This window comes from Lissotriton vulgaris, chromosome 10 (genome assembly GCF_964263255.1).
Source record: "Lissotriton vulgaris chromosome 10, aLisVul1.2, whole genome shotgun sequence".
Lineage (NCBI taxonomy): Eukaryota > Metazoa > Chordata > Amphibia > Caudata > Salamandridae > Lissotriton > Lissotriton vulgaris.
Window position 1 is genome coordinate 1,014,020,790 of NC_141698.1, and position 24,484 is coordinate 1,014,045,273.

At 42.2% G+C, this 24,484-nt stretch overlaps 1 protein-coding gene across 1 annotated transcript in view; it reads left to right on the top strand.

Annotated features, from left to right (window-relative positions):
• NPHP3 (nephrocystin 3) overlaps positions 1-24,484 on the top strand; it is a 123,939-nt gene that overhangs the window by 85,878 nt on the left and 13,577 nt on the right. Inside the window, exons 5-11 of the mRNA XM_086939875.1 lie at positions 748-900; positions 4,259-4,392; positions 8,298-8,458; positions 12,210-12,360; positions 16,987-17,061; positions 19,043-19,222; positions 24,261-24,364. Of these exons, the coding sequence (XP_086796001.1) occupies positions 748-900; positions 4,259-4,392; positions 8,298-8,458; positions 12,210-12,360; positions 16,987-17,061; positions 19,043-19,222; positions 24,261-24,364 (958 nt within the window). The remainder of the gene's footprint in view (positions 1-747; positions 901-4,258; positions 4,393-8,297; positions 8,459-12,209; positions 12,361-16,986; positions 17,062-19,042; positions 19,223-24,260; positions 24,365-24,484) is intronic.

Consider the following 24,484-nt stretch of genomic DNA (forward strand, 5'->3'; position numbering starts at 1 on the left):
TAAACAGTAAAATTCAAAACATCAAACATTCATCATGGAATTAGATGCCCATTGTTACTTTCATCAGTGCCTCATGGTGGAATAAATTCAATTATTTTCTATGGAAACACTCCTCATCCCTTGATGCTGATGCGTTTCGATCCCCCTTATATGGGTAAAAGTCAAGGAGGTTGTCCTTGTGATTGACTCGTTGATTATGGAACCAAGATTCCCTGTGAGCATCATTGCCATTGTTGTGTCAACATTAGCAGTTTGGGGGTAGTCTTAGGAATGTGGATGAAAGTGGGATGTAGGATCATTTGGTCTCTTGATGTGTATTGCTTTTTGGAGAACTGCATGGACATGTGTATGTGTGTGCCAGCACATGCAGTTTTGGGATGGGATAGAAGGTTAGATAGTTGGACTTGTGTTGTCTTAATTTGTCTTAGTATTGAATTATAACTGGCTCGTTGCCCTTTCCAAACCCCAACAATCCAAAGTATTACTCACCTTTGCTATAATGGCCAGCCAATCAGGAGTGAGAAATGTCTGCAGTTATATAGAAATTTCTTAGGAATGGTCATAGTCTAGGAGGGAGGATCTTCAACATTGCCTACAGTACAATGTGCCATGCAAAGATCTGAAGCCGAGTGGCCTGAATTGTAGGATATGAATGGGGCATAGTAAACCGCAAGCTTTATTTTGTTCATGTAAGTGGATAACTATGGTTCAAGCAAGGAAAATATGTTTTGTCTTTTGTCTTTCCAGCGTCGGGCACTCAATGTGAATATTGGACCAGCGGAGCATTAGGAAGCGAACCTTCTATGGGAAGCATGATGCAGCTGCAGCAGTCTTTCAGAGGCCCAGAGTTTGCACATAGTTCCATAGATGTGGAAGGGCCGTTTTCAAATGTAAACCGAGGTGAGCAGTCCGTCTATGTTTTGCTAGGTTCCCTTAAGGCAACTGTCAACAGACTCAAATCTACTTCTTGCCATTGTTTTTACTAAAGATCCAGTACACAATTGCCTTGATAGTGGCAGAAGGCTGGTGTTCCTGCCTATACGAACGTAGTGGAAGGCAGCTCCTGCTCACCTCATACAAGTGAATTCTGTGGATGATAAGGAACTTTAGAGTTATCTGTATTATTTGTCCTAATCGATTGGATTGCAAATGCTTTCAAAAAATCAGAAATTTACATTCCAAAACTGGAATACTGCCCTGGTTCTTATTAGTGCTCACTAAAATCAAATGTTGTATTATGGAAATCTGAGTATTATGGAAATGTATGAAAAAAAGATCTACTAACTTTCTGCCAACTTTTCTGTAATTACATTCAACTGGTTTGTTGACTGTAGTGGTGTCTAAAATTCCCTATGGAAATTGCATGGGGAATTTGCGTTTTCAAAACCCTAATTCTTGGCGTTCACTTGACAGATCACCCCAAAACTTTTCAGCGAGGGGCAAAGGTGATTGAACGTTTTAAATGTTTTTAGGAATGTATGTGAAGATTTGTCAAACACCAAAGTTAATAAGAAACCAAAAAAATCAATTTTCTATGGTAACTAGGTACGAACTATGGCTACACTCTATCTATCTATCTGATCCTCAAAATGTTAGAAGTGCTCACTAAAAAGACACACGATCCTTGTGTAGTATTTATACATGTCACATTCTGAGGGAGGATTTCCCAGCATTTCTCTTTAGACACAAAAATTAATTCCATGGAGCTACCGAATCTCAGTTAACCGAATATATATCTGATTCATAAATTGCCCAACCAATATTTCTCTATTCTTCATAAGAAATATAACACATCATTGCGACTGAAATCTATACTACTATTATAAAGAGAGAACTCTCACCTTTGAGCCAGGTAAACTCGGGAACCTCAGCGCCAATCTACACACCCGATACATCCTTGAAAATGTCAGGGTGTGTAGATGGACATAGGCTACATAAAATTTTTAAAAAACGTAAATTAAAAAAATGTACTTTAAAAACAAAGTAGTCCCCTGAAAGAAGCGCCGACCGCGACGTGCGTGATGACGGGACATGGAGCGGTGGGGATGTGAGGAGCGCGGGGAGGAGCAGCCGATCAGGTAAGGCATTTACAAACACGGAAAATGTCAGGGCGGGAGGTGGTCCATGTCCATGTCCGTGAACGTGTCCGTGTTCTGACGGCATTTCCAGAGAAGGAGGAGTCCCGTCAGCTGCAGCACTTCTAGCTTAGAGGAGCGGAGCGGAGCAGAGCTGACCGGCTGAGGGCTATTTTAACTCTCGGGGCAGGTTGGCGTGGAAATAACATACAATAGGAGAGTCTGAGGCACGGCAGGAAAAGGCAACAACGTCATCCATTCTTCTGTACAATCCTGCATGTCATTGGTGCATTACCCTGTAGTAGGAATTCTTGCGAAGGTGCTAGAAACTTCTTGGTCGGTGTGGTGTTACATGCTGGCGGAGCGTTGTCTACTTTGATCAGTAAACGTCTCTGTCCTCGGTAATTTGCGGCTTACTGTGTACCCGTACACCTCCCACCTCAGCCTCCAGCAAAATATGCCTGCCCCTGAGGCACACATACTTGTGTTTGTTTGTGCCGTACACTTGCTCCATTATGTGGTTAGAGCGCGGCTCCGGCTCTGGTGCACGTCAGGTGGCGGGCCCGAGACTTTTTGAATAAATAGACCGAGAGCCCAGTCCCTCAGGTCTGGTTACTTAAATACGCTGCAGCCCTATCATAGCAGGAGTATAAATAAACACACACTTGCAAAAGCCCTGTGAGATGCTGCCAAACCGCTGGCTGTCCATTAAACAGCGCGTAGCGCATTCTAAGATGCAAGGACAAGTGTTATCACATAAGAGCATTGTGCTGCCATTAAACAAATACATACTGGCATAGCCAGCACGTGCTTTGGGGCTGCTTTTCTCCGTTTGGCAAAGTGAAAATGTTGTCTTGCAGCTGCTCCTCTGTGCTTATATTTGGAGCAGAGATGTTTGTTTAGATAGGAACGAGCGTTCTCTTTCTAACCAAAACTACTGAAGGCAATATATTCACCACTGACCCGGCGCTGATGTGCGTGGACGGCCCGGTCCATCCATGCCAAAGAGGGACGAGGGCCCACACCGGAGCGAAAAACCATTTGGCAACCACACCCGATTTCTGCTCAAATGCGTGCCTGCCTTTTAATTGTTGCCTGCCAGGAATTATTTACATAATCCTCTTTCTGGTGTCTCTTCTATAAACGACGAGCGGTAATTTTTCGCACTTTTCGCAAGTGTTTGAAGAGTAATACCTACCACCTACGCACAAAGACCACCCCTCCCACTCTCACTCGAATGTGTTTTGATACTTTGGAAGCGAAGTGAGCCGAGCGGTAGATTACTAAACCTGGGCTGGCATTCAATACTATCATAATCTATACTACTATTATAAAGAGAGAACTGGGGCCTGGGCGGGCGGTTGGCCCTGAAGCCTCATTGCCCCCGGGCAACGCTGGGGCGGGCTGCTAGTTGTAATATAAAAATGCTTCTTTGGGTGGAACAGTTCTACAGTTCTGTTAATGCCCTCATGCCCTTTGTGCTACCTAGACTTGCCATCTTGTAGAAAAGGTGAAAGGCCTATGCATTCTGTTCCTTACATTCTCTGTTATGTAAATTTTACCATGCCTAGAAGCTGTACTTATGCAATTTATATGTTCAAATATATTAAATAGCATATGTAGATGTTAACCTGTCTATGAATACATTGTGGCAGGATAGAGCCACAGGGAGATGAGCATGATTTGGCCCTTACCACATTGTTAGGTGAAGTGTGGAAAGTGAATTTAAAACATATGTTAAATACAGCAGTAAAAGCCCAGTCATTAATATTTTTCAGTAAGGAATATCGTCATATTGAAGAGTTTTCCATTAAAGAAAACTTGCAGCAAACTTTTCCTGTTCTTCACCTGATCTGTGGAGAATGCAGTTAGCATGTACTCCCACCAGGAACACATGTTTTCTTCAACACACTGCTATTTGCTTCTTCAATTTATTTGGTAAATGTTCAGTGCATCAGTAATGCAATCACCAGAAGGCAATACAAACCAGTTGGAAACATGATTTTTACAGCCCCATAGCATCATCTTCAATCCTCAAAGAAGCTCTTCATGTCTTCTTTTCCTATTCTTGCACCTGTTCTGAGCAGTACATCAAAAACACCATTAGGAAAGGGATTATCTGTGCAGCTTAAGCCGTAATTTCCAAGATATATATTAACACACGCCTTCTCATTTCTTTGCAGATGACTGGGACGCAGCTGTCGCCAGTTTGTTGCAGGTGACTCCTCTTTTCTCCCAGTCTCTATGGAGTAACACAGTGCGATGTTTCCTAATGAACACAAATGAAACTCAGCCAGAGGTGGACATCTTCCTTAAGGTGAGAACAGAACATAGCTGTACTGAGGTGTCAAGCCCTTGAAAGATTTAATAGGAGACTATGAAATAATTAATGTTGCAGCTCAAAGGCCACTGCCAACCATAGGCCTGCTGGACAATGGCATGCTGACCAACCTTCCACAAGCAAGCCGGGTATACGTGTAGCTCTTAGATCATGACTGTGATTGTGGAAATTGAGCTTGGTGTCCTGCAAGGCGAACTGCAACACTGATTTATTGGTGTAGGTACCAAAGAACATCTTACTTTGTTAGGAGCTCAGCCATCTGCTGTAGGGTCTTGATAGACCTTTGGCGACTCTTTTTCATCCATCCCCTGTGATTTTGTTATGTTTCTCTGGTTTGATAACATCCTCCTTGCTTTTCGAAGGGGAGCTGAAGGCCATCTTAGTTATTTGGGGTATGCTGGCATTTTCTTCCAAAAGCTGCAAAGTAAAATTGATTGTCACAAAAATTGCATGAATTTCATTCAGTGCCAAAGGTAAAGCTGCAGCATAGTGTTCCCTTTTGTTTAGTGTTTTGTGTGGCACAAATTTATCAAATGTTCAACTTTGTAGAAACTAGAATGAATAGCAGAGCAGAAAATATAGAATCAATGGAAACGAGCATTGGCATAGCCAATAGGTCTCCTCTATGGCTGTGCCAATATGTTTTACCTATGTTGTATACTAGTGTGCTGCTATTCAGTATGGCTAAAAGTTATGGATGTAAAGGTGCTTGGAGTAATTTGTTCTAAAGTGGAGTATAGTGTTATGGAGTGTCATGGTGTAGAGTGGTATGCTGTGTTATTAAGTGGCGTGCAGTGTTGTAGAGTGTAATGGAGGGAGTATAGTGTCGACCTAAAAAGTATACGATGGCCCTGATGTAGACTCTAGCATATAAGGGATTTACTCTGTATTACTAAGCAAACTATGTTTAATAGAAAACAAAGTCTCATTCTCTTAAAAACTATAACATTGCCTCAACACTGATTTTTATTCTGGACAATGCCTGGGCAGCTTGAGGTTAATGTTCCACACACAGGTGGCCTCCAAGATGAAGACCTGACATTTCATGCTTTCTGCCAACGTTTACACCCTAGTTAGGGTAGGATAGAAAAATTCACAATCCCTTGTACCACACCTCCGTTTATGGGGCGCTACCAAGCAATGACAACTGAATAAGACCCACTAAATAATGACACTGGTACTAAGGATAACTGTCAGATCCCATGTGAGCAGGTGTCCTATCAGATGGAAACCAAAACCAAGGCTACATAAATGCAAGTATTATGCGCTATAAAAACATGCAATATAAGTATACTGGTACTATAAATATTCTCTGGGCAACTAACTTTAGAGTGCTAAAACGGGTGCATCAGTAGCCAGAAGCATGAGCTGGCCAACTCCACTTTGAAAAAGCATTAGGCTTTAATATATTTGTCAGAGAGAAAAATAAATCCAATAATACACACATTCTTGTAATCCTGTCCTGAGAACTTTTAATAATATTTTTTTTTAACTTTTGCCTCGTGCATAACAGACACTCGCCTGGTCCCCTTAGCACTTAGGAGAGGACTGACTGCCTCTTCTGCATCGATACAGGCAAATACCGGGAACATCGAGCATAGACTCGTCCTCTCTCCACCCTTTGGTTGTCGTCTGAGAAAACCAAAGCGCGTAGTCAGATAGGCAAAATGCGGCACAACCTCAGAAATAGCAAACAAGAACAAAATTAAAGGTAGACGCTGCAATCGGCCGCTATTCCACTTAGGACCATCTTACAAGAGCAGTGGAATGGTATAAGTACACCCGCTCCCGATTCACGCCATATTTTTGACAATATTGCTGCATACTAGGCGGATTGTGGGATGGGTTTAATCCTCTCACTTTGAAGTCAAAGAAAGTAATTTAAAGAGGCCCTTAGAAAACAGTGTTTGACATTCTGTGTGAAGCGATAACAAAAATTACAACCCTGTTTACCCAACTCTAATCCACTGAAAATGTCAAGGGCTCGTGTGAAATGCTCTTAGAGAAAGTAGAAAAGTAATCCCTAAACAAATGATATAATGGAACAAGTTGAAGCCTACAACTAATGGGGTACTGCTCCGAGGGAGTGAACAACCGACCAAAAGGAGAGACAAATAGGAATGATTAACCACTTGGAAGGAGGATTTTAAAGGACCCTCAAATTAACAAATTTGAAGCAATCGGCTGGGTGTAAGCCCACGAAGTATATACATGTCTTGAAGAGGCCCGCTCAAGCGCTCTCTAGGCTCAACCTAATAAAGGCGAGGACTTCATTTTCGTACATCCGTGTCACGGTTCATCTTTTCTTTATACTATTGGGAGGTGCCTACAATACTGTGTAAGACACCTCAGTGGGTTATAAAGGCTTTTAATATGCCTCCTTGTGTGATGTGGTAGGACATAGGCAAAGGTCCATAACAAGGCATGTAAAATAATGCTCACCATCTGTTTATTTCACTTTTGAATACAGCGCAACTCCCCCCAAATCAAATTTAAAGAAGAAACCTCAAATAGTGATCTGCATCTTGTTACATAAAAGTAGAGGATTGGAACTTTTTACAAAGTAGGACAATGAACTTTGAACTAGCTATGTTGCGAAACACAAAGAAAGGGTGGGTGCAGAGGAGAAAAAGGAAAAAAATGGAAGGAGTGGAAGAAGATAAAGTTGGAGAGGTGAAGAGACAGGAATTTAGGCAAATGAATGGTGAGGACAAGTGAGAGTAAGATGAAAAAGCAGCGCAAAGTCGAGGATGAGGTGAATGGCGAAGAGTAGAGAGAGAGGGGTAAGTTGAGAAGAGTTAAGAAAAGCATAAAAGATGGAGTAGGGGTTTTAGGTCAAGTTAGAGTTAATAATTAAATGTTCAATAATTTACTGTGTATTAAGAGGTCTCATAGTCCTCTGAGGTCTTTAGGAAGCCAAATCATTCAGTGGCAAGTTAAGTAGCTACTATAATGTTTCATTGATTGCGGGTAGACTGTCCTAATGTATTAATGACTGTAAAACATCTCAGAAGTCCTACCAGCTTCTCTATAGTGTCTGCTGCAGTCTTTTTGGGATTTGCCATCACAGCTAAGACATGCACTCCAACATCCGATAGAGCCCAATTTTAACTCTTGACTAATTATGAGTGACCAGCGGAGGAGGTTGTTCATTCTGTCTGTGCCAGGTCTCTTGTAAATAAGTAATAGTTAGATGTTACGGTGTGCATGTTTGCCACATATTGCTCAAGGGTGGGAAACTTACGGTTTAATCATTTATAAACAGAAGACATTTATCTGAGATTATAGTTCAATGTCTCTATTGTTGTTAGTAACGGCCTGAGTATTCTGGTTTTCCATTGAGTCTTGAATGCTCTACTAGGCCAAGTTGTCTAAATTGGGGAGCATGTGTATTATATTTAAGGTCATCATTCTCCTCAGTTTCTTTTTGTAACAGTTTGAATTTAATCTGCCAGCGACAGTGTTGAATTCAATGAAGAAATCAGGATGACATAGTCCAATGAGAACTCCAAACACAGTCCTGCTTTCACACTGTAAGATAAAAATGCGCATGTATGGCTTGCATTACGAGTGTAAACATTTTATTTTTATTTTAAAGAACACTGGAAAAACAAATAGAATGTGGTTTCTTATTAATGAGTTTAATTCTGATGTTTTATTTTAAGTCAGGAAGATGCTAAACTGTTTCTGAGAGAACCCTTGTATTTGTATATAGGTTCCACTTTTGTATTTCATCCTAAATAAAAATACATTAGATAGGCAAAATATTTGCCATGATATTGAAAGTCTAAAATTCTAAAACTTTAATCACTGGCATTTTTAAAGTTATTCATTTGATTTTGAAGCATTACTTTTGACATCTGTTTTCATTTTGTTTGTAGAGCTATGCACCAAAACTACAAAGAATGTGTGAGTCTATGGGGTACTTTTTTCAGGCTATTCATTTTCCTGTTGAGGGTGAAAGTCGCTATCTGGCGCTGAGAAAATCGGAAATCGAGAAAAGTTCTCTAGTAATTCTGTTTGTACATACCGCTTTGCCCAGGTAAGATGGTTCATCAGCTTTAAAGAGATTGGCTATTCCATTGAGTAATAGTAACCCACTTCTTAAAGGGGGTCACTATTCTTAAAATGAGTAACAACAGTCCCTGCCTCATGCTCATTCCTGTAACAATTTAAAAACAATTCAGTCTGGCATTTGGCTAGATAGTAATTATCAAAGAGGGGAGAAAATTGATCTCTCGATCAACGGACACCAATTACCACTCAATAGGGTGGAAGGTCCAGTATCAGCATGTGTCCGTATCAAGTACAGGTAACGCAATAGAGGAGTTGCTGAACTGTTCCTATAGACAGACAAAAGAAGGTTTAACTGGCGTGACCAAAGGTGTATGTATGACACCCTAGGGCATCCATTTTGTTGGATGTAGTTGCCTCACACACCCAGAAGGGTGTCATGCTTCATCATAGGCATTTGCTCCTCGTCGGGGAGGCGGTGCAATCCCCGACAGGCTCACCTCAGAGAGGGGCTCTTTGGCGGAGATCTTTTATATCCAACTGCCTTATGGTGAAGTGAGGGTGTGTGGGCGGGATAGCAAATTGCCTGGTAAGGTGATTAAAATGTAGCAAGGGGTACCGGAAATCACTTTATTCTGGGGGTCCCCCTGCTGCAATTAAAATGTGAGGCTAGCTCGCTAGGTATCAACAGGTTAGGTCGAGTGACCCTAGAGGAGACTAGAAGTGAGACTGGTCGACATGTTTCTCGCACTGGGTAAATTCACCTGCGATTCATCAGGACCTCATCAAAGTGAAAATAAGTAAAATCAACAACATGCTCGTGTCATGTGTGTAGTGTAAATTACCTCTGTGGATAATCCTATGCCTAAACACAGAAGAAAAATAAACAATGGTTATAACATTTCTTGTAAACCAAATGAGAAAGTCAACGCCAGGGCATGAACATGGTGTGGCATGCTGGAGGTAATGTAAACCAATGGGCACAACCAGAACATGCCTGAGTGTTTTTAGCGTGCAGCGTGCAGTGTGGAAATCACACACTCACACTATATACGTGAGGAAAATAGTGATATTGAGAAAAGAGTGGTTTAAAAACAGTGGTTAAAAAGCAGCAGTCTTATGATAGACATGATCGTCACACAATGTGGCTTGTTGAGTAGTTCTGGTGAAAAAGACACCGGCTATATCGCTATTGCGTGTTTATTTCCACACCACCAATTGTCTAGCCACATCGCGATATAGCCGGTGTCTTTTTCACCAGAACTACTCAACAAGCCACATTGTGTGACGATCATGTCTCTCATAAGACTGCTGCTTTTTAACCACTGTTTTTAAACCACTCTTTTCTCAATATCACTATTTTCCTCACGTATATAGTGTGAGTGTGTGATTTCCACACTGCACGCTGCACGCTAAAAACACTCAGGCATGTTCTGGTTGTGCCCATTGGTTTACATTACCTCCAGCATGCCACACCATGTTCATGCCCTGGCGTTGACTTTCTCATTTGGTTTACAAGAAATGTTATAACCATTGTTTATTTTTCTTCTGTGTTTAGGCATAGGATTATCCACAGAGGTAATTTACACTACACACATGACACGAGCATGTTGTTGATTTTACTTATTTTCACTTTGATGAGGTCCTGATGAATCGCAGGTGAATTTACCCAGTGCGAGAAACATGTCGACCAGTCTCACTTCTAGTCTCCTCTAGGGTCACTCGACCTAACCTGTTGATACCTAGCGAGCTAACCTCACGTTTTTAATTGCAGCAGGGGGACCCCCAGAATAAAGTGATTTCCGGTACCCCTTGCTACATTTTAATCACCTTACCAGGCAATTTGCTATCCCGCCCACACACCCTCACTTCACCATAAGGCAGTTGGATATAAAAGATCTCCGCCAAAGAGCCCCTCTCTGAGGTGAGCCCGTCGGGGATTGCACCGCCTCCCCGACGAGGAGCAAACGCCTATGATGAAGCATGACACCCTTCTGGGTGTGTGAGGAAACTACATCCAACAAAATGGATGCCCTAGGGTGTCATACATACACCTTTGGTCACGCCAGTTAAACCTTCTTTTGTCTGTCTATAGGAACAGTTCAGCAACTCCTCTATTGCGTTACCTGTATTTGGCTAGATAGTCCAGAATCTCCCAGCGTTCTTATAATCCTCACAGAGAAAAGGGATTGTTGATGTAAATCATTGGAATGTGTATGGCTTTCTAGGCTTTGTGATTGGTGCTTTATAACTGAATCATGCAAGACTTTCTGCTTAGCTATTGCACCACTCATCTGGCCTCTGTCACGCCTGCATTATATTTGAAGTGCTCTTGTTTTCGCAGCAGCCATATTTGGTTTGGGCAGTGTTGGAATTTGTCAGGCACCTACCTGTATGCTCTGCGTTTGCCAAGGCTTTGTTATTGGGGTGACTAAGAAAAGGAAAATCAGCATCAAGCATGGTTATCATTAACTAACACAGTGATTCTAGTATTAAAAAAGAATTAATCACAAATCTTTTTTTCCAAATGTAATGTTCTTTTACCATGCTCATGTTCCAAAAATGGAAATCAAAGTGCTCACTTATTCATCCTGTCAGTTACTGATTCTCCTTTCTCTTGTGCTTCCACCAAAGAGCTCAGTAGATAGTTACCAGAGCAGATATGCTTGAATGACAATCTTTCTTTGTTGTGAAACAAAGAAATTGTAATAGCTGCTTAGTTATGTTTTGCAATCCAAATTTAGGACACTTGCCATTTATTTACCTGATGAGCCACATCTTGCAGAAATATACTAATTTAATGTGCAGCACCTGAAAGCTATCTAAATAAAATGCAGTTTGACCTGGTGCAGCACTGCATAAACCATGACCCTACCCAGTCATCATGAACAAAGCCATTAACTTGTGATGTTATTTTGGAGTAGCTATCGTCGCAATTGCTGGCCCCATCTTGTGAGCGTTACTGCCAATGAAAGCCTACATATGAGGCATGATGTTGAATATTACTCGTATATATAGTGCTGTAGTGGTCAGGCATACCTATAATGATGAATGAGCTTTGTGCGGTTGTGTGTATATATGGGCACCCTTCACACAAAAGCCAGTTGTATTGAATTTGTCAATGTTGTTAAAGTTGTGAGGAGGGAGATACTTTTTTCAGGCCTGAGTTTATTTGGAGAATCGTTTAAAGTCTACCTTTTGCCTAAACCCCAACGTTTTAATTCTTCACAGTTCCTACCAAGGAACTAATATTGAGGATTTCTAATGTTTAATGACATGTCCTGCCTTGCGTAAATATGAGTACTTGGTCTATGCATGTGTTTTAGAAATATAAAGCATCTGTTTAAAAAATTTCAGATACCTGCTTCCTATCCAATATCTGCTAGACTGTATTCAGCAGGGTGTCTGCCTTCAGTACACATGGGGGGGTGGGGGTGGGGGGATGGGGGAGGGGTGAAGGGGGGAATGCAAAATTTGTGTTAACATCTTACTGTGACATGTTCCTGTTTAGACTATTTATAATTACTTTTACCCATAATCCTTACTATCTGATTAGGCCCATGTGAGCAATTGTAGCAATAATGCCAGTCCAAATGAATGTTGTCCTACACCCTCTGTAAGGAAAATTGTATAAGTTCATGAAGCGCTACAAAGTCATACACATTTTAGAAATGTTTTTATGTGCTGGACAAGTACATATCAATGTTTCTGGTTGTTCGTTGTTGAATATTCTGCTGAATATTGGATACTGAAACATAAACTCTGTCCCCATCCTATAGCAGTTTGTTGGAAGACTGTGACGAAGCCTTCATAAAGAACAGTGAATCAAAGCCACGACTGATCTATCACAGAAGGGAAGAGGGCCAGGACTGCTCAGATTCTGTGCAGCAGCTGATGGAGCAGGATGAAAATAAAACAAACAAAACTAAGGTAACACATGCATGGGGTTTCATGTGCGTACTGGTGTGTACAACTTTAGTGATACTCTCAGTAGATCTCTTGTTTGTGTTATGCCCCTGCCGGTAGGTTGGAGTAGTTACTGACCAGTTGATTAAGGTGGCAGTGGTGGAACAGGAGCATCACGAGGGCTAGTTGGTGCCCTTTTGTCTCCCCCCCGCCCCCCCTGCAGTCCCACAGTTATGGAGGGCGATCCAGTGCATCCAGGACAAAGGCAAACTCCTCCATTTATGATCACACACATCAATGAGTAGTGACTAAGCAGAGGTAATTCCCACTAAGAAAAGAGTCTCCATTTTCTCTGCTGCTGAAAGTGAACCATCTCCAGGACAACATGTGAAGAGGCCAGTGCCTCCCACAGCAAGGAAGAAACTGTCCTTGGATCTGGGTATGTCCAATGAGAAAACTAGATAGCTTGAAAAAAAGATTTTATTGTACAGCGTACTAGTAGGGCTTCTGAGTCTGAAAACAGCGATAATCCAAACTGAAGTCTATTGCGTGTATTAACAAAAGTAGTAAGAGTCCTCGTGGCCCCCTCACCAACCTTCATGATCCCGAAGTTGAAACTAAATTAACTCCTCCAGAAGAAAATGTGAGAAGTGGAATATATTCTTTGCTCAGTTGACATCCACGAAAGAATAGTGTATGCAGCTATCATATAAATGCTTTGGATGGTAGTGGAGGTGAAAGGATCTGAAGGTAGAGATCAAAATTCTTCTTACTGCTCAGGTGAATCCTGATTTTGCTGGGGGGCCTCAAACATCTGGAGAGGGCGAGCAGTTTAGTATCACATAAATCATAGTACACAAATGCCACATTGATTAAGTTTCTGAGGAGCAGATCTTAGGACTGGCTTTCCACAAAATTGGAAGTTAAAAATAGCAAGTGCAAAATTATATTGTAGTCCATTTAAGAGAAGGTGGGTTCTCCAGGTATTTTAGAAAAAAATGACAGTGACAAAAATCCACATCTCAGATTAATTTGCCATGAAACTGAGTCCAACATGGTGAGAAAACTCACATGTTCAAGTTGAGGTAACAGATTAATGTATTGCATAATAATGAAATAGGTAACGATATTGGACGATCTTGAAATTGACACTGGTTTGTGTTCTTAGCAGGCAGCAAGTTTTATATGGAGCAGGATGGTCTATCTGAAAAGCTGTTAAACCTACCTCCTCTACCCACCTTCCTATGCCCAGAATACCCAGGGCAACCATCTGGTTTCCAAAGGATACAATGAGCCACAAACAAATGTAATATTCAGGAAAAAAATAGCTCAAACAGATAGACTCACCAAAGGACAAAAGAATATTTCCTCTACTACGTTTCAGCTTTAACCTTCCTCAGGTAGTACAAGATGGTTTCCTCAGTGGATACACAGATGACACTGCTGGATTTTCAATAAGCATCACGAGTGAAGATTCATTAGGATTTTAAGCAAGCTGCCACTTTGATGTGCATTAAATAAAGTGCCTGTCTTTGTGGAGGTCTGGATTGGGAGTTCGTCTTTGTATGTGGATAAAGAAGATGTTGTTGGATGTATATATAGGTTTGCTCCCTCCCCTAGCATCGAGGCCGCCCTGTTGAGGTTAAGGAGCCCATGCAGGGAAAATCGTGTTGGATGTGTAAATTATGTGAGCCCGACCCGACCTGCATTGCACCAAAACAAAGGAGGTATGGTAATGAAACCAACTGATTTATTGGAGGTGACAGCGGGGAAAGGGAGTGAAAAATGACTCTCACCCTTTCACAAAGGACTTCTATATATGTGGGTGTTTCATGAGATAATCATTAGTGACAGCATGGCAATTCTACGAGTTAATCCACATATTCAAATGATATTTTAAAGAAATTCAAGTACTGCGATGTCCCTGTGAAGAGGAAATATTAATGGGAAAGTGAATTCCAAAATGGAAATACAGAGACCAGACTTTCAATGTTGCATTCTGGGGACTGTGGTACTGTGAGACTACGTTGAAACCTAGTAGTCTCAAATGGGCATATAAAGTCTCGTTGTAAACCCAGTGATCAATTAGATGGATCACCTGTAAACAAGGCTCTAACATGAGCTGAAATGTGTCAGAATTAAAGGATTTTAAGCAAGCTGCCACTTTGCTGTGCATTAAATAAAGCACCTGTCTTCATGGTGGTGGTGGTGGTGGTGATATATTATATTACACACACAGCAGACCTCCATATATATGGAGGTCCGTTGTGTGTGTATATACAGAGAATGGATGTCTATGTGTGGGTGCGGCTACAAGCACCGAGAGCCCCCTTCCAACAAGAGTTTGGCGTACTAGTGGCTACTCTGTTTGTTTCTCAAGGCGTTTGGGAAACGCCAAACCGCCGCATCCAGCAGCAATTTGCGAGGTCATTCCTTGCTGGATTGTGACTTCACAAGGGTGCCCATACTTACTTAAGCTGTTGGTGCCCTGGCACGCTACAGGAGAAACGCGGCTGGTCAAATGGCCGGGATTCAACACCTCGTCTCCATGGGAACTTCCTGGCACAAAGGGCTAAGCTGCAGACACCGCCCACTGGGGCACGTACTTACATTATTGTCTGCAGCAACTGTGTCTCAAAATCCTAGTTTCAAAGATCCTCCCCCCTAGCCAGTGAAAAGTGTCTCCACCTATCCTCTGTGAGGCGTTTTGTATTTTAAATGGACTGCGAATAGCAAGATGGACAAGTGCATTTGACAAAGGCGATTGGATGACGATACGCATCATGCGGTTCACCTGCATTTATATTTGGAGGAGGGCTGCGTGGCCCCCCTCCTCAGGCCATTTATGGCCCCAGGGACCCCATCCCCTGGGGCTGCCCTTTGCGTGTAAATATATATATATATATATTATTATGGGGGAGAGTTGCCGCGTGGCCCCCGTACTGGGCCACTTCTCGCCCCGGGGACCCCTTCCCACGGTCGTTGGGGACCGGAAGAGAGAGCAGGTTTCCTGCCCTCTCTTCCAAAATCCAAACCATAGCAAACAGCAGTGTCCCGGGGGTGGGAACCCTGGGACGCTGCAGGAGCCGCCCTGGGCGGGGGGGGGAGGGGGAGAGGTGGGATGGGGGGGTGCGGCGACCCCCAGGGCCATCACAGGCTCCAGGAGGGAGGCTAGGCGGCCCCCTCCCATCACATGCACAGCCCCGGGGAGGTGGTGTTCCCCGGGCTCGGGGGTCCATTACGGACTCCCCAAATTGGCATTTTAGTACCCCGGGGAGGGGGCAGTCCCAGGGGCGTGTGTTGGGGCTCAAGACCCCCACACAGGTTTATTTCTTTTTTTACAAACCAGCCCCGGGGTGGCAGCTCCCAGGACTGCGGTGGACCTTGTGCTCCTGCAAATATTTGATAAAAGCCCAGGGGGCGGCGGTCCCCGGGGCTGTGGGGGTGGCCCCGCAATTATATTTCACAATGCCCCAGGGACTTGGCCCACCCGGGGGCTAAATAATAATGAAGCGCGGGAGCCCGCACTTCGTTTATTTTAAATTTTCGTCTGGATTCGCACACCCAGCACTAATTCGGACGTTTTTGTTTTTTTATGCTTTTTTGGGCCTTAGGGTCCTTGTGGGGACCCCCTGAGCAGGCCTAGGGGGTCAGGGTGTTTCTACCCTGCCCCCTTTTCTTGCTTTTTGCGCTTGTTTCCCTGTTTTCTTATGCCTCGGTTACCGAGGCACAAGATGGCTGCCAACACTTCCTGGTTTGGAGTGTTGACAGCCAATTAGAATAAAGTTTGTGACTGGGAGGGTGCGCGGACCCTCCGTGCCTCTAAATATTGAAACTTTTAATTTTGGATTTTCTCAGCAACTACTGAATGGATTTACACCTTTTAAAAAAGCAAGCACTACCTTTTTGCCAAATTTGGTGTAATTCCGTTCAGCTTTCCAGCTGTAGCGGTGTCTAAAATTTCCTACGGGAATTAACATGGAGAAAACACGTTTTGGGACCCCCCTTTTTTCCTTGGCCCCCGCTTGCTGAATCACCCCGAAACTTTCAAGATAGGAGCTGACCGGAGCGGGCCATAAGTTTTGAAAATCTCGTGAAGATTCGTCAACCGACGCCAAAGTTATTGGGGAAAAAAAAATAGTTTCCTATGGAAACTATGTCCTAATGATAACTACCTACTCTCGACCGCCAGTAGGTAATGTATATGAATGAGTGTAAGTTATATGCGTGACCGTATTGATATCATGACCATTTTGCGTGTGCATGTATAATGTGCGTCCTTCACATGTTATTTGTGATGTAAAACTCAATAAAAGATTTCAACAAACGGGTTTAGAAATAATCTACAACTTGGGCAATAGCATACATAATGTGCTGGATTAAAATATTTTTTCTGTCGTGTGAATGAGGAGTACTCTGTGCATGATGGCCTTTATCAGTCTAGAACACACCATGCCCAGTTGAAGCCAGTAACATCATTGTGGGTCCATGGAAACCTCAGGAACAGTTTCTGTTTGTGCATCTTTTAATTGTGTATAAAATGTATGTAGAAAGCATTGTTATTAGTAAATATAATTTACTTTTCACATACATATTTCTTTGACCTTTCCTATTCTCTAAACTGTTGTGCTATCCATTGCATTCATTTAGGTCATCACTCATGGTGGAGACCCCGAAGAGGGTGCATGTTTAACCTATAATCACGTGGAGCGGATCATTAAGCAGGTATAGTGTCTGACTGGATGTATTTCCTTACAGAATAAATTAACATAACACATTTGTTTTCTACTTATGGTTAATGACTCGTATGGATAAACGTTTATCTTCACTGCGGGTCTTTAGCTATTCGTTTACTCTTGTATATCAATAGACGGGTAGTAAGGGACTCCGGTCCTATGCTTGATATATTGTGTATATCTTGGCAAAGTTACAGCAGCAGCTTTGTCAGTCATCTCTGCACACCTATGTTGTCCTCAATGGTGGAAGTCTCCAAAATGTCCCAGCACCCAAGTATCCTCACATTTCACGTAACGAAGTGGTAGGAATTTGGATGCACACACATTGGGCTGCATTCTCAAAGTTTATCAGAAGTAGTCAAAAATATTATAGATCCAATTAATGATGCTTGAGTCACTGAATTCAAAGCCATTTCCTCTTCTCGGTTCGTGTTCATTACAATAATCCACCCTAATACATAGGTTTCATGAACTTTGGTCCATATCTTGCCCTCTGTGTGAACACCGGTATCCTGTGGCTTCCAAGATTCCATGTAGTAACACATTAAATGACATCGAAGACTCTAAGAACTCTGTCACTAACAATAGTAGCTGAACAATTTTCTGTCCCTTAAAATCTAACCTCAATAGAATAGGAAAAGCTTAATCAGCTATATGTGCACAATACCTGACCTGTAGCTGCGAACAAACCGTCTGGTGGCGCATATCATCTCACCGAAATATTGTTTATATAAACATACACAACATTATGGATGTAAGAATAGGAATTAATTGCAGAATGCAATGAAGGGAATATGTCCTAGAGGGCATTGCTCTGGCTAGGCCTAATCACCAAGCGAGAATTAGCACAGGTTTGGAAGAATAAGGAGGCTCCATCTGTTGTTAAATGAGTCAAGGGAATGGAACATTTCAAGGGGTTGGAACTCCAGTATATTTGTTTAGATGTTGCCCCAGAAACATCAAAAGATAAGGAAGGATTGGGCCAGTCATGGAGGGGATATTGCTAGAACTGTTCCCAGCCAGACCATTGTCCATGGATGGGTATGCACACTTGTGCGGGGTAGATTAGGATGCTTTTGGGGTGGGCGGGGGTCTCGAGGGCTGAGGTGATGGGTCGCTGTTGTGTTTTTTTGTTTACTCATGTTATGGACGTTTGACTTTTTCCTTCCTATTTGGTTAAAATCAATAAAACATGTTTTATAAAGAATAGGAACTAATGACCTTCTTTATACGGGATACATTTTATTGCCTTAAAGCCCCCGCCATTTCGGCATATAAAACACACTGCTTGACTAAAATTCCTAACCTTGTGTTTTATGGATGATTAATTTGGATAGAATATGAATTGAGAAGAATAAATCTTACAGCAACTTCGAATTTAGTGATCTCAAACATCACATTTTGGATTTATGGTACTTTTGACCACTGAGAGTGTAAACTTGTTGGATTGTAGTAATACCTACACTTTAAAGACACCAAAGCTTCTGGTTCTCTCACTGATACTCATAGTTTACTACTGGAAATGGGCTATCATTCCATGTGATCACTGTAGAGTTTAGATAATTGATCCATCTTCAGATTCTGCCCTTTGAAGGAATTAAAATAATTAAGTTGATCGGGACAGTAGTGCTTATGTGCTGCAGTAGTAGATAAGAGTTTGACATTTGTTTGACACTTTGGCAAAGCAGTTTTCCTGTAGAGCATCAAATGCATTGTATCAGTGTGTTTGTATTTATTGCTCACCCATAGCCCTTGCAGGTAGGGTTTAAAAGAAAGGAGCTAAATTGTCTATCTGTTTTAAACGTTTATATTTTACATTGCCAGTGGCCTGTAGCACACACAATACCAATATATGTTCTGTACTTCAGTGGAGTCAGACTGCTCATGGCTGCCAGGTCTATTTTTTTCAAACCAAATCGAGGAACCAAGCCAAAAAGAAAGATTTAAGTAAATGTTCTTTCCTTCTGCAGGATCTGCTGGGATGTGAAGCTGCCGACGCACAAACAAAGGATTTGTGGTCTGAAGATGATTCAGCAGTTCCAGAAGAGGATGATTTCGCAGATGTTTTGTGGGATGTGCATGATGAACAAGAACAAATGGAAGCTTTTCAACAGGCGTCTAATTCAATGTGTGAGCTAGGATTTGAGAAGGTGAGTCTGTTGTTCAGCTGGTGCCATCTGAGGAAGCTCTGCATAGTCTATTTTGTGGGGTAGTGTATGATTCTTCTGACTTCAATAAACTGTGGTACAGAATTATAGAACACAGCCAAATAAATGCCAGAGAATCCTTGCACAGATTTTTATACAAATGTGTTGATTAGGTAATACGATGGAACTCCTTAAAATATGCAAAGACCATTAAAGGAACATTGATGAAGAGACTGAGAACCTTCTATATCATTAGAGCCATGGATGCATGGGGTGAGTCCTACCACAAAGCAAGTAAGAGTCTTCCAGATGGCTGAAACCTTGAAGATTATGAAAGTTATGACATACATGTGGGACCATTTTCATGCATGCTGAGGCAGTCCGCGATTATGGGTCTCAAATTGTAAGAATGACCACTGTTGTCTTGGGGGGTTTTCCATCTATTGTATCCAAAACTGAGCATCCTGTGCACAACTTTAGCACTTACCCTTCAATGTAGTCAAGCAGTCTGAAACTTACTCAGGAAGGGAGTGCGGTGTAGAAACTCGGAGTTCAATCAAAAACACAATAGCAGCTAATAAAACCTTGTCCTGCCACTGCTTTTATATGGGAAAGACTCTTTCTCTCTCAACAAGATAACTGTCACTTTGTAGAGGAACCAGCTGGAATTAGCAAATAAGTTCCCCATGCTAAGGTAGTGTTTAATATTGTATGTACAAGCAAGAACATTGCCTTCTGGGGAAAAATTATGGGTAAAGTTCTTCTGATCACTCCTGGGTTCCCTGCCTACCCCTTCCATAGGAAATATATATAGGTCCATGTAGGCACATAATAGTGCTCAAAACCACACTTCTCCTGCAATGTAGCTCCCTTACAGTGTATGCTAGTCTCCTAGGTCCTCATATAAATTTTCATGATGACATCCAGTTAAACGACTTGTAGCAGTGCTCTTAGACAAAATAACACTTTTATCGCAACCCCTGTGGCACAACCATGATACGTTGCAACCTATGAAGCTGTGGTGTATCTGCCGATCCACATTTCCCAGCAAACACGTTTTTGCTGGGAAACCTATATGAGGACGTAGGAGGATGAATTTATTGTTAATAAGGTGACGACTCGTATTGCAGCAGGGGCGTTCAAGCGGGACCACTGATCAGTTGTAATTTACGTGTAATTTGGGTATTCGGATATGGAAAAGATTGAGTGTTACTGATACAAACTGTGTTATTAATACATAGAGGCACAGCGGTGACCCTCTGTAGTGGCCGAATGATTGCCTATACTCAGCTCTGAAACTTATTGGATTTTCTTGATATAGTGCTCGATGTCAGGATCTTGCTCGTGATCTTTGGGACACTTTGAGCTGAGCTGTTTATACAATATCCGGACTGAGGTTCTTGTATACATATTACAACGCAGGAACAGACATGACCAATTCTGGATTCTGGCTTGTTGATGCCTACTTTTATGCTTTGAAAAAGTCTAAGCAAAGACGAAACGCGTGTCGGCTAATCGTGTGCTGGGAATTCAAAATTTTGTTACAACATGATTAAAGACTGATAAACAGCATGCACAATTACTTTTCTGGATCACTGGTTCTGATTAATATTGTTGTATCTTCTCTGCTTTTTAGTATAGTGATATAAACCCAATGATTGTATAAATCTGACCATTACTGTTTATGGATGAATAGTTTATCTAATGGTGTACTGCAAGATCCTCAGTTTTTGTGTGTACGTGGTTGCACATTGGTTTGTGCTGACAACACCTTTAGGAAGTAGGTGTTTGGGGCTGACTTGGCACCCGTTTCCAGTAATTTAGCACCCGTTTGCAGTAATATATCAAAATATTTTGAATTTTCACACTAAATTAGTGATGGACTATATTGTGTTTATTGAATGTGCGGGCATTTCCCTGTAAGGGAACGCTACTACCTGTGTGTTTGTGTCAACCTTCATAAGGTGCTTTCGCTTCTTTTGTTGCGACTATTGCAATGCAGCTTTCTAGATGCTCTTCTCTGGGTGCTGCTTAGTCACTGGCGCTTTGTCAGAAACCTCATCACATGCACTTCCTGACATGCTGTTGGGGCACTACAGTCTGAAGACCTCACCACATGGCCTGGTAGTGCAGAGGCATCCCTTGTTTGCAGTAGGTTATGTTTGTCTCCTCCTCTCTCAGCTTCTCACTGTCCTCCTTTTCTACGTCACCTCTTCTTCGTGAAAGGGTACCTACAGCATCCCTCCTCATTAATCAATCAGTTAATTTCCTCAAGGGATGCCCAAGCCAGGTCTTATTGGCAGGTTGCCAAACTCTCAGAGGTTCATGTACCCAAACCTGTAAAGATGAGCTTGCGACCCCACGCCTGGAATATGAAGGAGTTCCTTGGCCTCCGCTGCTGAGGCACCTCAGATTCTGGTTGATTAGAAATCTTGGCACCCTGACTGTAGGTTCTGTTCCATACTTATACCAAGTATACAAAGAGTTTCTGTATTCCATTGGTCCAGCTCTGGGACAGGTTTCATGCAGTTTTTGCCATTTGCACATTTCTCCCACACTGATCAAATCATAGTCTTTGTCTCACAGTAACAGCAGGAAGTTGGAGTTTAATTGGAGACTTCTGCAAAGGGGAAAAGAGGAGACCCAAAATAGGGGCATACAAGAGGTAGAGGATTCTGCACTTAACTACCACTCAGTCTGTTGGGTGTAACACTTCCAGGGAACAATGGAGCAGGAAAGGACAAGTGGGTTTGTCTACACTTAGATAGGACACTCTCTCCTTTCCTCTACATCTTAGAATCTGATCCACTACAAAGCACCTCTGGAATCCTCGTGAGAACCCCTACAAGTCATATTACTCTCTGGGCTCTCTCCAACCTCCATCTTGTCTACCTCTCCTGTGCATGAAATAAAAATGGAATCATGAGTGGCCACAGCTATATGTAGCACACACACTCCATGCACATAGGATTGCACTTACATTAACCACATGTCATCCATGCCCCCACATGGACGGAACGAAGGATAAAGTTGTAGGGGACTGGTAGATTAGTTTATAAACACAGGAATGGTAGATCAATAAGCAACTAGTCCTGTCAGGCCACAGGCACAAAAAGCCTGTCTTGCAAGAAGGACCATTATCGCTGCCACTACTGCCATTCCTCAGTGAGCTGACGATAGTCCCGCTAAGGACATGAGGATACGCATTTTGTGTCCTTGGAGACCATGTCTCGTTCGCATTCCGTGTTACATGTGTGCTTGGACAAAAATCAATAACCAGCAGAAACCTGCTATGGGGTACTCGAGGCAATGATGCACTCCCTTCAGAGGCATGCTGAGTAGATTTTCTGTCTTAACAATAGTACTGCCTGTAATTAACATGTATGTTATTTGACCTGGTATGCCGCCAGTATCATTTTACTTACTGATACATCTGTGTTTGTGGTATTCTATTTTTCTTTTCTTAAAAAAAAAATGTATATTGTCCACTGCATGTAGTGTATAACCGTGGCCATGGACATCTTGGGTATGATATTAAACATTGAAGCTGTAAACTGAATGATTTATAAATATCATCTGAAATTTGAGGTCACATTAAGAACACCATAACAGTACTATTTTATGTATTTTTTTTTAACTCCAGTGGCGTGGAGAGCACGGGACTCACGTCTGCGCATACCCGTCCCACTCGGGGTGACAAATGCAAAAACAACAGTTGATGGACAGAATGCAGAACAATGTCATACATTCACCCCAGTCAAGCTATCCTGGTTGATGACGGCTGATAGCCAGAAACCGGTCCTCGGATGCTTGATTCCAGTCCAGGAAAGACATGGTTTGGCAGTTCGGGCTAGACTGTTCCCATGAGGCACAGGGTCAAGACTGATTTGCATATGGCCATGTCTGAACTGGGGTGGTGTGGAGTGCAAAAAAACGATGGATTTAGGCCCAGATCTCTGTACTGGGGTGATGTATGACATTGTTCTGCATTCTGTCCATCAATTGTTGTTTTTGCATTTGTCACCCCGAGTGGGATGGGTATGCTCAGACGTGAGTCCCATGCTCTCCACAACACTGGAGTCAAGCTATCCTGGCTGAAGACGGCTGATAGCCAGAAACCGGTCCTAGGATGCTTGATTCCGGTCCAGGAAAGACATGGCTTGGCAGTTCGGGCTGGACTGTTCCCATGATGCACAGGTTCAAGGCTGATTTGCATATGGCCATGTCTGATCTGGGGTGGCGTGGAGTGCCAGAAAACGATGGATTTAGGCCCAGATGTCTGTACTGGGGTAAATGTATGACATTGTTTTGCATTCTGTCCATCAACTGTTGTTTTTGCATTTGTCACTGGAAATCCAAGCACCATGAAACAAGTAGGAAAATCTCCATGCAAAGATGTTTGATTTCCTTAAAATCTAATGTTTGTTACCCATCCTGGATTAATTGGTCATCTTAATTAATCAAAAATGTGTCAGTTTTAAGCGAAGATTTCTCTGACATTAGATTTTAAAAGGGCAGTTGCTGTTATCATCTGCACACTTGCAAGTTCAACGAACCAGTAGGCCCGGCTTGCATCTTGAACCCTGACAAAAACATTCAAAATAGTTTGCTGCAGTAGAAAACTGAATGTAGTTGGTTTCTGTACACAAAGCATTTTATGAAATAAACAATTTAATGAGTGTTGATGATTTATAGTATTTTTGAGCTGTAAAATAGTCCTTCATGCATTGGAATGAAGGCACTCCATAAAAGGCAGAATGATACAGCAAAAACCCAATAGCATGAGGTGAGAAAGAGGTGGTCCTCTGGGTAGAGCCAACACGCACACTGTGTTTTTAAAAGAATTAATAGCAACGGGTATTGCAAACAGCAGTGTAATAAAGCCAGACATAAAATAGAAAGTAAGGCTTTCAAGAGGAAATGTGGGCAAAGTTGAGCTTGCTTTCATACCATCGTGTTATCTATTTGTTCCCTTGTTTTTAACCCTATTTTTTGTCATTTAGAGGCATCATGGTTTTTCACTGTTATGTTTTTGTCACAGTACTATGAGCGGCTCAATGATCTGGTGGCGGCACCGGCACCTATTCCCCCTCTCCTTGTATCTGGAGGACCGGGCTCTGGCAAATCCCTTCTGTTATCCAAATGGTAGGTTTTTGTGATTGTGAGCATTTTGAAAGCAGGAAGGTAATATTGCATCTTATGTAAGTTGGGGGAAACATTGGTATAGTAAGCAATATCATCATATATTGAATTTATTATTAATAT